This window comes from Ylistrum balloti, unplaced genomic scaffold (genome assembly GCF_031769215.1).
Source record: "Ylistrum balloti isolate Yb309-2 unplaced genomic scaffold, AGI_CSIRO_Ybal_v1 Utg369894, whole genome shotgun sequence".
Classification (NCBI taxonomy): Eukaryota; Metazoa; Mollusca; class Bivalvia; order Pectinida; family Pectinidae; genus Ylistrum; species Ylistrum balloti.
This window is the reverse complement of record NW_026782025.1, coordinates 1,063,559-1,076,028: the sequence shown is the minus strand read 5'-3', so window position 1 is coordinate 1,076,028 and position 12,470 is coordinate 1,063,559. Positions and strand designations below refer to the sequence as shown.

Below are 12,470 nucleotides of genomic sequence, written 5' to 3'. Positions count from 1 at the left end.
GGGAGCTGGGAGCAACCGTGGTGGTTCCTGTGTGTTATACACACATTGGGTACCACTACAGTATTTACATTAACACTTGCATATAATTATATATACAATGTATTTATATTACAGACTGACACACGGGCCTACATGTACATATAGCTAATGTATACCGGCACTGGATCCACGGCCCTGAGCTAGCGTTCTAGGTCCTTGTCCCTTTGAAGGAGGGTCAGGGTAGGAAGATAACTCATTTAGTCTGGTAACTTGATGCTTCTCACCTGTGAGGTTCCGTATCACTATCCTGCCATCCTGAGTCCATCCTCCGGAAATGTGGCCCTCCTTCTTGAGGAAGCGGGCTTTGGAGAATAGTGTGGACCCGACCTTAGTAAGCGCATCGTTGACGAAGAGTTTATTAGGCCTAACAATAACTGTATGATACATTTTAAACTCATAATTTGACATATCATAGATATACACTTAATATCCATTGAAAGGCATGTTTGATTTGTGATCATTGTACAGTGGTATGGCATGCGGCCGACAATTCTCAAGCTGTCAAATGAGGATTCCGGTTACTTTGTAGTTTTTGTTTGCTCTGATATGACAATGACCCTTTTGAACCTGTTTATGGATTACCTGACAAAGTATCCCCCAAAACACTTCTATTCGTCAAGACAGGCGCTGTTTGTCTTTAAATGCATAAATCGATAATAAAACAAGGGTTGATAAAGCTCTGTCGGCAAGAAATAGCACGCATTTCTAAGGGGATACAAAGATACAAAGATGGGCTTCTCAATGTCCTTAATCATTGGCTCGGTGTGGATAACATTGTGTAAGTATAGCGACATTTCATCATCTTTTTCATGATTTTTTTTTTGGGAAAAATGTTCGTACTGCATGAAATTTTAATTAAGGAACACTTATCTATATAGTAGTGTTATGAAATGTTGGTCACTTGTTTGCAAAATGGAACATAACTGTTAACAACTTGGTTACTATGCAAGATCCCTTTATGCACATATTACCATACAACACTGGCATTTTACAAATTAATGTAAAATCGTTTTATTGAATAACACGTAGACGCCAGTATATTTCTCATACAAAAGACAACGTTCCCTAAAAGGGTTAAAATTAGGGAAAACAACATATCTGTGGTAATTCTTTCGAAATTTTAAGAAAATCCATTGTAAAATAAGTAAATGCAAAGCCATACGAATTATATCTTATTTTCTACATAAAGGGGCATAAACCCCTTAAAAAGATTTCAAGGGCAAAATAACTCTCGTGGGCATTACTCCAACTAGTATTTATACTACAGAAAAAAGGGAGCAAATGTATAGCCGGACAAAACTATGTCAATTTTTCATGGAAAATTGTCTTTGTTCTGTAGAAAGAGATCTAAATGCAAAACGATATAACTCCATATAGTATTGATTCATTTATATGATATTTTAGGAAATTCCGTAGGCCACTAGTGCATAGTCAGGAATCTGTGTCTTGTTTTTCACAAAAATGCATGGTTGATATGCAAAATTACTCAAGGAACCACAACTCATTATAACATTATAACCAAAGGTTAAAATGTATATATTGAAAAATGTGTCAAAAAAAAATTACTCAAAGTACTGAGAGGCTAAACGTATTGAAAAAATGTTCACAAATAACCGCTAAGCTATATTACTTTCCCCATACTCCTACACTTTGGAATGCAAAAATTACTAAAATAAGAGAACCAGAGGCTATTTTCCTTAATTTTAAGCGATTGTATATCTTCTTTAATTCTTATTTCAAATTTGACGACAATGATGTGAACAAATCAAAATAGGTAAAAAAAAAAAAAAATACACACAATCAAATATTTATCGCCAACAAGCCAAATGATTAATAGCTCTATGATGAAGTTGACTAAATAAAACCTTTGAAATACCCAAGATGTTGCAATTACTGTCCTATCAATATGAGGATTTAGACAAATCGAAAGTAAATACACTGTAAATCAAGTCATGCAGTTACAATAAGCTTTGAAGATACAAGAAACCATTTTTTTGCTTACTTACGGCAGAGACGTATCTATGCTTACGGTAAATATGGTTGTTTTTTAGGAATATTCACAGTAGGCGACAAGAATCACGCTCATTTGTCATAGAAAAGGGTCTTATCTCTCTACAAGGCATCGATCTGACTTCAGGGAGCTTCATACCACCACCCCACTGGGGCTTTATGATAAGATAAAGATAATTCTGAGAAAAAGTTGTTTGCTTTAGCAAGTGACAATAAATGTCACTCAATCGATACTGCAGAATTTAAATCGAAAAGATATGAGGCTTATATTACTGCCACGTTTTTACGCTAGGAATCTATCTGTTAATATGAGGAAAAGAGATTTGATGAATCTGATTTCTTGTCTGGTGTTTTGTTATTTTAATGAAGTTAGGTATTCTTCCCCATCTGACATTCCGACTATCACTCTGAAAAATTCTAGATTTTTAAACTAGATTGATAAAGTGATTCTTGACTTTATTCATGCATTAGACGGTGTTGCTTTGAAATAGTAGTACGTTACAGATATCTTTTTTGTACGCAAACTATGTAAAATGACATTAGAAGAGACATCTATAATTCTGTTGTGTTTCTTAATCCAAGTTTGGATAAGGTACTTGAACAAACATCTAGATCTCATGTGTGACTCTCACCCCGATATTCCTCTGGTTCCTATACTAGATATTTAAATCTCTAATGTAACTCTGAACCAGAGTTTTCTCTGAACCAGAGTTTTCTCTGGTTCATATATCAGGTTTCGTATAGATGTTATGAAGCTCAATCCTGCGTTTCTTAGATCATATCTGTATGCCTATGTTGTGACTCTCACCTGGATTTCTGGTTATTTCTAGACCAGACATCTATATCTTTAATGTGACTCTTTCTCTCCGAGTTTCCTTCGTTTCCTAGACCAAACAAATATATCTGTGTTGTGTCTCTCATCCTGAGTTTATTCTGATATCTACCCAGGCATTTATATCGGGGTTAAATGTCTCGCCCATTACTCTAGTCCTTAGACCATACATCTATATTTATGTTGTGACATTCATCCTGAGATTCCTCCGAGACATTAGAAATCTTATTGGGAACGAAGATTTTGTTGGGCTTTCACTATTTGACGCTAATATGTCATCTGCATGTAAATGACATATATATTATTTCCCTTCATCACGATCGCTTTTTACATTGATTTGAATTGTGTGATTTCACCTAGTATCACGACATTTTTGTTGGAAAATGTTTTATTTGTTACGGGTACCGTACTATAGAATCTGAAGAGTTAAGAACATGCAATATATTACATAATACACGGCAGCATATATAACATAATTGAGTTGATGTTGATACATAGTTATCAGTTAACCAATTTTCTTATTTCAAACTCTTATTCTGGTGAAGATGTTTTGAAAGTTAGGTCTCAGAAAGTGTGTGAAAAGCAGCAAAATTATTATATTAGTTAATTACTTCGCGACAGGCGCCAGAATATGTAGGCTTGAAAATATTATTTTTCACTACTTAATTTTGTTTTCCAGTGAATAATAGCCATTCTTCATTATTTTGAGGTGACCTTTTTCATACAAAATTAAATTTTTCATTAAAATGCAGCGAACAGAATTTTACTGGGACGATAAGAAGATAATGTAAAACTTACATATGTTCTTCATTTTCATCCAAATGTCTATTTTCTAATATCAATAAACAGAGCATTTCCTGATTTTTTATGGAACGTTACAGGTATCATTTTGCGTTTACGAAGTAGTCAGAATAAGCTCATCAACTCTTGAGGTTAACGGAATTACTACGTAAACAAAACTTGCATGTTACCGAGAAAATTCAAAACTAATTCAGAAAATCCAAATGTCATCGATGTTTTAAATAATCCCTTATCATATCACCAACTGACTTCTATACTGCTCTTTGTGCTGAAATTTGTCCGGGAGTTTTTACAAATTGCTGAAACGCGCGTGAAGGTCAAAACTGCTGTACTATGTAGAAATATAAAGAATGTGTTGGTTCTACTACTATGTAGGCCTAGAGGAACAACTGGGAACATTTCTTATTTCAATTTATATTGTATTTCACCTTCGGTTTTGAAGATCTGACAACACCTGTACACTCATCGTGTTCATACTATGGAAGTTGCAGTAACTACTACTACTACTACTACTACTACGACGGCGACTACTACGACATCGACGACGCACTCAGTTTGTGAGTATCGCGTGAATGCTTCCGTTTTCCTTTAGTTTCTATGTATCAAATAATCAGTAGACTTTTGTTGTTTAGCTCGTTAACGACACTTATATGACGTAGTTATTGTAATTTTATCTTCTGTTTCTCAGTTAACTATTCAGATTATGTAATAATTTGATATCGGCAGCAAGTTAGATTTGTTTTCACATGGACTAAATTAGTAAGACTTCAGCAACATAAAACAAGAGAAAAAAATGATCGTACAAAATAGTAGTCAGTCCAGATTATGTTGCAGATTTGTGTCTGAAGACGATTCAGGATAACAAGGAAATGTCTATGGTAATAAAAATACTTGTAAGAACAAACAAAAATGAATAATGGCTTCGATGTGATATCATCATTGTCAACATGTTTCAGGAGAAGGTTACTTGATGTTACATGTAATACACGTATGTCGAATTGTACAATATTCTTGTATGTATAGGTATTTCACAACTTACAATGGTATTTTCTATAAACTTTCCCTCGGTACTGTAATGTTTTTGTTTATTTCAAGTGAATAGGTCGTTGGCATATTCGCAGCTGCTTTAAAGAGAACCCATTATCCAAACCTGATCTTGTAAATAAAACTAAAGAACATGTTACTGATCATGGTTACTCCAAACACTCTTTCTCTCAGCAAGTGGAGTTTAATTACACCATTTTGGGGGTTTTTTAAATAAAACTATGCTCAAATTATTGATGTGCCTTCTAAATAGCACGTTCTCTCATTTCAAGATCTCCTTGTGACAGACTTAGCTGCGCTACTCAAATAATGTGTTGACAATTTATATAAACTTCGGCATTCGTATAAAGATATGTAAAAGAGACAAATGGTTAACTTATCTCTCGTTGAACAGGTCAGCTGGAGCTATTGCAGGGATAGCAGTTGGATCAATAACTGGGTTAACCCTGCTGATTGCACTCGTTACATGCATTTGTAAAAAGTTGACGAACACATCTACACGACAGGCAGTTGTCTATCCCGGAGGTGTAGCTACCACTGTCCAAGGTAGATTAAAGACATGTCTTGTTTTAATGTATTGTTGTAAAATCGAAAACTAGATCCTTACAACTCCTTTTTTTAGTTTTCTTAGTAGTTGTTTTCAACAAAAACAGGGGTTTTAACTCCCCTCCAGAAGCCTCGGTAGCTATTGTCAACAGATCTATAGATACAATACCAAGACAAATGCCTCAGTAACCATTGTCATTACCAACACTCACACAAGCCAAAGATACCACCGAGGCACAAGGCATAGCAGCTACTGTCTACAATAACACTTACACAGGTTAAACACTAGGACCCGAGTCCATATTCACGCATGCTCAAGCCTGTGCTCCAGTGAAAACGTACTCAAAATTCGTATTCATCAAACTTTCTGAGAATGTGCTCTGCTGAACACGATAACCAAGGCCTCTCTCTAATGTTTGGAAATTATTTTATATGTCGCGCGATTTTTTGCGTACGAGCACCTGTATTCGGGCCATATGCAACTATTGAGGAGATACCGCGTCGCGCATGCGCGGATTTCGCACTCCAGGGAAATTATTGTTATACTATTAATTATAAAGCGGCATCCCAGAAAAATATTATTGTATCGTTTTGTAGATCAAAATTCCAAAATGTTTTTTTTATTTGAAACTTAAAATATAAAACCTTATTTATTTTACAACAATTGCGAAACAAGTTATGTCAACTTATACGAATCACTCTTGTTGGCCCGGATGTAAGCATGCAAGGTATCTTATTGTGGGAGGAAACCGGTGTACCCGGGGAAAACCCACGTGGTCGGTCAGGTGACCCCTTACCTTTTCACGTCCGTTCCGGGAATCGAACCCCGGTCGGCTAGGTGAAAGGCGAGTTCGTTACCACTGCGCCACCCGACCACATGAACCCACTTCATAGTCTTACAATATCTTGAGTTTCTACATCTATGAATAAAGACATGATATAAATACGTATATATAAACAATTTATATTCACTATAAATTTCATAGTTTTCTGTACAGTTGGCAAAATACAACAGACAAGAACGGAATGAGAATATTGCTAACTTAATTAAAGACTTATTTAGCTACACGCCCTATCAACCACGAATTACATTTCATTTTTGCAGAATAATATACATTATTAATAAAACGGTTAAACTAATTAACTTGAAATGAATAGAAGTTTTTTAAATTTCCACATCTACACAAGTTGCCAAAAAAATGCTCCGATATGAAAGAAAAAGTAATTTGTTCTCAGATTGTCGTTAAATCGACATTCACTTCATCTGTATCTATACTGAAAGTCGATTGAAATTTCAATTCTGCAAATAGAAAGCACTTATCTAATAAGATAAAACGTTGATATCACCGCGATGGTGATACACGTTAAATCATAGTATCAATCTTACAGCTAACAATGTAACGTTTCTTTATTTTCATACTATGATATATTTACAGCCCAAGGTGTGATCCAGGCACAAGCTTACCCCATGCAAGGACAAGCCTATCCTCAACCACCACCTGGCAACCCAGTTCAGGGTGCACGCAATGCTCCTCCAAACTCTGAACAAATTGTTCCTCCACCAAAATATTCCACTTCGTAGAACAGCATGAGTGCCACTTATGGGAGTGATCTTCCGCATAAATTATATTTTTACAGATCAATTTATAAATCCGTCCAACTGATGCTTTAATCAAAAGATTATACAAGATGTATATTTATACAATTATGGAATCAAAAATGCTTATCTAGTATTGGTTGCAGTTTATACATTGTCTATTATTCATTGACTAGCCATAATTAAGAATTTACTCCGAATAATTTAGAGTTCTTCATTTTATCTAGAAGTTGCCCAGGTATAACTCCGGTTTAGCAGGGTTATCTGTAGTTTATGAAGAAGTTTCCCTTGGTTATCATTAAGTTTCTCCGATTTTTTAGAGATAACTACAGTTTGTCTAGATTACTTCGGTTTATCCAGTGATTATATCATCCGGATTTGTTATGATTAGAACATGTATTATTGAACAAAACTCTGTTCTTAAAATAGATGAAACTATTTCCTTATTGACATGAGTTAATGATCTCTTATTTCAATTGTTGTAAATCATTTACAATCAATAAAGTGTCCGATAAGCCTCCTTTTTACGTAAGACACGGAGACCTCGGCAGAGAACAGGTATAAAGATGGGACTCTCTCTCGACTTTCTTATTGTGTGAATAGTTTTGTGTAAGTACAACGAATTAATTTTAACCAGTAACTATCTTTCAGGCTTTAGTTGTAAATTTCTGTATCAATTATTGCCGTTTATTTAGTTTTGTTCTAAATATTAGTATGGTCTGGATAACAAAACGTACCAAGAGACCAAAGAATTGCATCCGTATGCCATACACATGTATACTTGATATCGCGATTAAGTCATTGTTACAAGACTAGTGTTTCATTTGGTTGTTTTGTATGGTTCTGGTATAGAATTTACGATACTTTGCGAAACACAGCGTGTTTTTAAATTATTGACATATGCTTAAGAAAATTAGACATATATTTGATATATGATACCATGTGTTGTATTTTTTGTGATATTTGCTATAAAGTGTTTTTTTTAGTATAAATAATAGAACAGTGCCTGTAACATTCCTCTACATATCAAATAAAGCTAATTCCGGATATTCTTACCACCACTGTTACTTACCATTGATCAAATAAACTAAATAAAATACTATGTTGTGTTAATTAATGTTTTGTTAGAGATAAGTAATTTCTACAGTGTGAATATATCGTAATATATCCGAGGTATGTATAATATATACTAGCGGAATAAAGAAACGCAAGTTCAGTTTTGGTAATATAACTTTTTTATCCGTAGACCAAATGTTGTGAAATGTGACACATAAATACCTCAGTGTACTGTCTAAATAATCGTCGGTTTAAATTCGGTCAACCGTGACCACGGGCGACGCTGCACGATTTGGACAGATTTTCCAACAAAGCGTGCGTCCGTAGCACCTACCACGTGCTATAAACCATACCTAATCCAAGTTTTGAACAGCACACATCCAGTGCACAACAATTCATTCCAAGGCGATTAAAAAGCAGCATGCTGCGAATGTCCGAAGTTGATAGAGGTAGGGCTATTGCCCGAATTCTACAGGGCCAATCGACACGTCTCGTCGCCCAGCAATTTGGAGTCCATGAGTCAACGATAGCTCGATAAGTTGGGCGTCTCCGGGCCACGGGAAGTTTAGCTAACCGTCCTAGGAGCGTTACGACGCCACGTCAAGATCAGGGCATACGTCTCTAACACCTACGTAACCGATTTCAGACAGCGACGTAGACGGCAAGTCATATTGTAGGCACTCATGGTCGCCGTGTGTGTCCAAGAACAGTTAGGAATCGGTTGCGGGAGTTCAATTTAAGGCCACGACGTTGGTGCGCAACTTGCCCCCAGGCGACGTCAACGTCGAATGCAATGGCTGCGTGCACATGCACTAAATCGGTTTCGCTTGGCCCGCTGGAGACGTGTGTTATTCACGGACGAGTATCGGTTCACGTTGTACAGGTCAGATGGACGAAAACGTTGCTATCGACGTCGCGGTGAGCGATATTTTGACGCAGAGTCGGGGGAGGGTCGGTTATGGTTTGGGTGGGGAATTCTCATGTCGTGAAAACACCTCGTTATCATCCAAGGCAGTCTTACAGCCGTCCAGTATCGGGATCAGGTCCTCATTCCTCATGTCCTTCCATTAATCCAAGCGCGAAACCTTACGTTGCAGCAGGATAATGCGAGGCCGCACGTTTTGTAGGGTGTGCCGTAACTTCCTCAACCAAAACAATGTCCCAGTACCCGACTGGCCACCCTACAGTCCAGATCTGTCCCCGATCGAGCATTTGTGGGACGAGCTGGACAGGAGGCTCAGAAAGCGCGTCAACGTCCCAAACAACGTCGCTCAGCTCACGCAGGCCCTTCTTCAGGAGTGGAATAACATCCCACAAAGGACTATACCCAATTTGATGGGGTCAATGGTAAGGAGAGTTAGAGCAGCGACTGCAGCTCGAGGTGGGCACACCCGCTATTGATTTTGATCAGGAAATGGCGGAGGGTATCCACGTTTAAATGCTGTCCATGCCAACGCCGTCTGTGTTAAGACAACAGAACTTATCAAATTTTAATCTGTAATGAGGAAAATTAATATAAACATCTTAACAATGATATGATCATCCATAAAACATTTGAAATATTTACCACCGGACAAAAACTTGCGTTTCTTTTTTCCGTTAGTATAGAATGGTAATATTAAGTTGTGCTAGCAATGCAAAATAACTTCTTGTCATAAAAGTAATCATAGAGTGTAAATATATCGTAATATATCCGAGGGATTATGATACAGAGTGGTAATATTAAGTTGTGCTAGCAATGCAAAATAACTTCTTGTCATGTAAGCACCTACAATAGTACCTCAAGACACATGTACGAAAATTTTGTTTGGAAAATCATTTAGATTATTGATTTTGTATTTCCTACAGCCCGAGAGAAACCTGATATGTTCATGATAAGGGTATCTAGTTTATTTTGGACAATACAAAAATCGCATGGTAACTCTATCGATTGTTATATTTGTCTTCTTTGATACAATAGAATCTCAGTCATTTAAACAAACCACTTCCTGATAGGTATTAGGGTATGTTTTGGAACTGCATATGACACATAATCAATAAATAATGGGGTAGTTATATAGATTTGAGTTCCCCGTGGTTAGGGAAAGACAACCAAGATTAAGTATTTCATGTATAGGGTTGCCTTAATACTATAACACCCAAACAGGGAAAGGGGGTTCAACTATATTTATTAGAGATTTAGAAATACAGAAAATCGAAAATATCTCTTGAAATATTTACTAATCTTATACAGATTTACCAAATGTTTTCGACTTTTAAATATTACATTTTTATATTATAAAAATTGTGATGTATTTTCAATGGAATTTAATTGATATGTTTGCATGCAAATACACCATTGACAATAACTGAATAGTAGTGATAGCTCAGTTTATTATCATTATTCTAATATATTTGGCGAGACTCCAAATGAGAAATGAAGAGTTACGCAATAACATGCTGTTGCTAGACCTATTTATTTTTTGTTTTTAGAGATAGTGGCACCTGTTAAGAAGATATCATCGTGCTTGGTAATTGTTTTAAGATCCCAAATTCCGTACATGCTAGGTTTCACAATTTTGACACGTAGTTACACTGAAGGGTTCTAGAATGTCAAATTTGCTGAATGTAGTCCGCGTGAACCTCGGGTTACTATAGATATAAACAGTGTTGAGCATGGCAACTAGCACGTATTCAAACGATCACCATGTCGTTTTAATATGAATTTTCTCGCGCATGTAGGTTAATGTTTTTTCTTAGATTTTTATCTTTATTTCAAAAATCATTCAAGAGATTCATTTTGAAAATTACCTTTTATCATTATTTCTATCCCGTTGCTAATTTAATAGCTTTATCACCATTACACAATATCCAAAGCTACTACCTAAATATATGGACCACTAAGTACGCACCCAGTAAGTCACGTGACTATATTACCACTTGATCGTTAAATCTTGCCAAAGCACTCCATTACCAATACTTTTAGACAGATAAACTTGATACACAAATTAGGCTTTTTCTACAAAGGATGGAAAGTGTTTATATTTCGGTGTAAATGTGACGCAGTAATGCCAATTGCAGTGATATTTCGACACAACATTTCCACTTCAAAAAAATTGGCCTTTTTTGAAAGAATGCACAGCACTTTCGTTACCATAATCCGATACAATTGAAATAATAGATATTTTGTTTTGAATAATTTAGGGTAATGGGATGTTCTGGCGCGATTTTAAGAGCAACTGTTTATGTTCATCTAATACTGGAACTCTTCAGTGTTTTAAACATCATAAAAAGACGTCAAAATTACCAAATAACCATTGATACATTAAAACCTTCAACAGAATTTCCTTTGCATTTAGCTTATGCACATATCTGACAAAGACGTCATATATCATGTTGCATGCTTTTGGTTATACTTAGACGTCGGGCGACATATATGCACCGAAATGAAATGCAGCATTAACCGAAATAACGTGTTACTTTGTGGTCATCTATATCCAGAGCATGGGCTTTACTGGAGTATCATATACCTGGCTCATTTTAGATATTTTATCATTTTACTCTTAAAATCTAGCAACACCTGCCAACAGCGTCCAGTGTCCAGCTTATAGTTACTATGGGAACAAGTATTACCACTACTGCAGTGAGGTGTGCTGTGACTATGCCACGCCCACAGCGTGTTGTATATGGGTATACAGGAAGGTGTACACACCGTCATACTACAGTTCCCGGTATAGCAGATACAGTTCCCGGTACTATAGCTACAAAAGCTACAGCAGTGGTTACAGCAGCTATGACATTACTGAAAACAGTTCTAGCGGTTTGTATGTATCATGTAGGAAAAATCAATTTCATTTACAGTTTTGCGTATTATCGAATTTTCTTGTTTAATATCATATTTAAAAAACCGCAGAAATATCCACCTTTTCGTACTTTTCAAAGATATCAACGACAAGTACTATTATTTTTAATGTCAATTTTTTATCGAAACATTCTGTTCACTCGTGTGTTTTTTGTGCACTTTTCGAGAGAGCAGAGGATAGTCATTGTTGGTGGACTGAAGTCCACGAGGTCTGTCATAGCCTTAATTCCACGTTTTCATTTTTACACATGTAACTGACAAACTTGTGAAATGATTATGTATAGTTTATCTAATCATGGGGCTAGAACAGAAACCCGGATAGATTTTGAATTTTCTTTTGATCTATTCGCCTGTCGCCTCCAAAGATTCAAAATTAGGTCCTGAGCATCACTTTGGAGTCTCATAGGGAAGAAACAGCTGAATGATTCAGCGCAGTTCATTATTTGTTATTACTGTACCTAACTCTATCTTATTTCAGAATATTTGTTGTATTATGTATGTTACATACATACATACATACTTACATTACATACATACATACATACATACATACATACATACATACAAACCTTATACATACATACATACATACATACATACAAACCTTATACATACATACATACATACATACATACATACATACATACATACATACATGCATACATACATACATACATACATACATACATACATACATACATACA

The 12,470-nt window shown here is 35.9% G+C and overlaps 1 protein-coding gene across 1 annotated transcript; it reads left to right on the top strand.

Moving 5' to 3' along the window:
* Nucleotides 1-768: 768 nt before the first annotated feature.
* On the top strand, nt 769-7,276 carry LOC132546558 (uncharacterized). The gene is made up of 4 exons (XM_060210276.1): nt 769-817; nt 4,125-4,239; nt 5,121-5,272; nt 6,709-7,276. Exons 1-4 carry the CDS (start codon nt 769-771, stop codon nt 6,852-6,854), a joined length of 462 nt encoding a protein of 153 aa, XP_060066259.1. The 3' UTR covers nt 6,855-7,276.
* Nucleotides 7,277-12,470: the final 5,194 nt, after the last annotated feature.

What these genes read in the sequence shown, in the direction of transcription:
- LOC132546558 (XM_060210276.1), top strand. Translation starts at nt 769, where the DNA reads ATGGGCTTCTCAATGTCCTTAATCATTGGCTCGGTGTGGATAACATTG. An exon ending in CTCGGTGTGGATAACATTGT is followed by an intron (nt 818 to 4,124) that starts GTAAGTATAGCG and finishes TCGGTTTTGAAG; the next exon opens with ATCTGACAACACCTGTACAC. An exon ending in ATCGACGACGCACTCAGTTT is followed by an intron (nt 4,240 to 5,120) that starts GTGAGTATCGCG and finishes CTCGTTGAACAG; the next exon opens with GTCAGCTGGAGCTATTGCAG.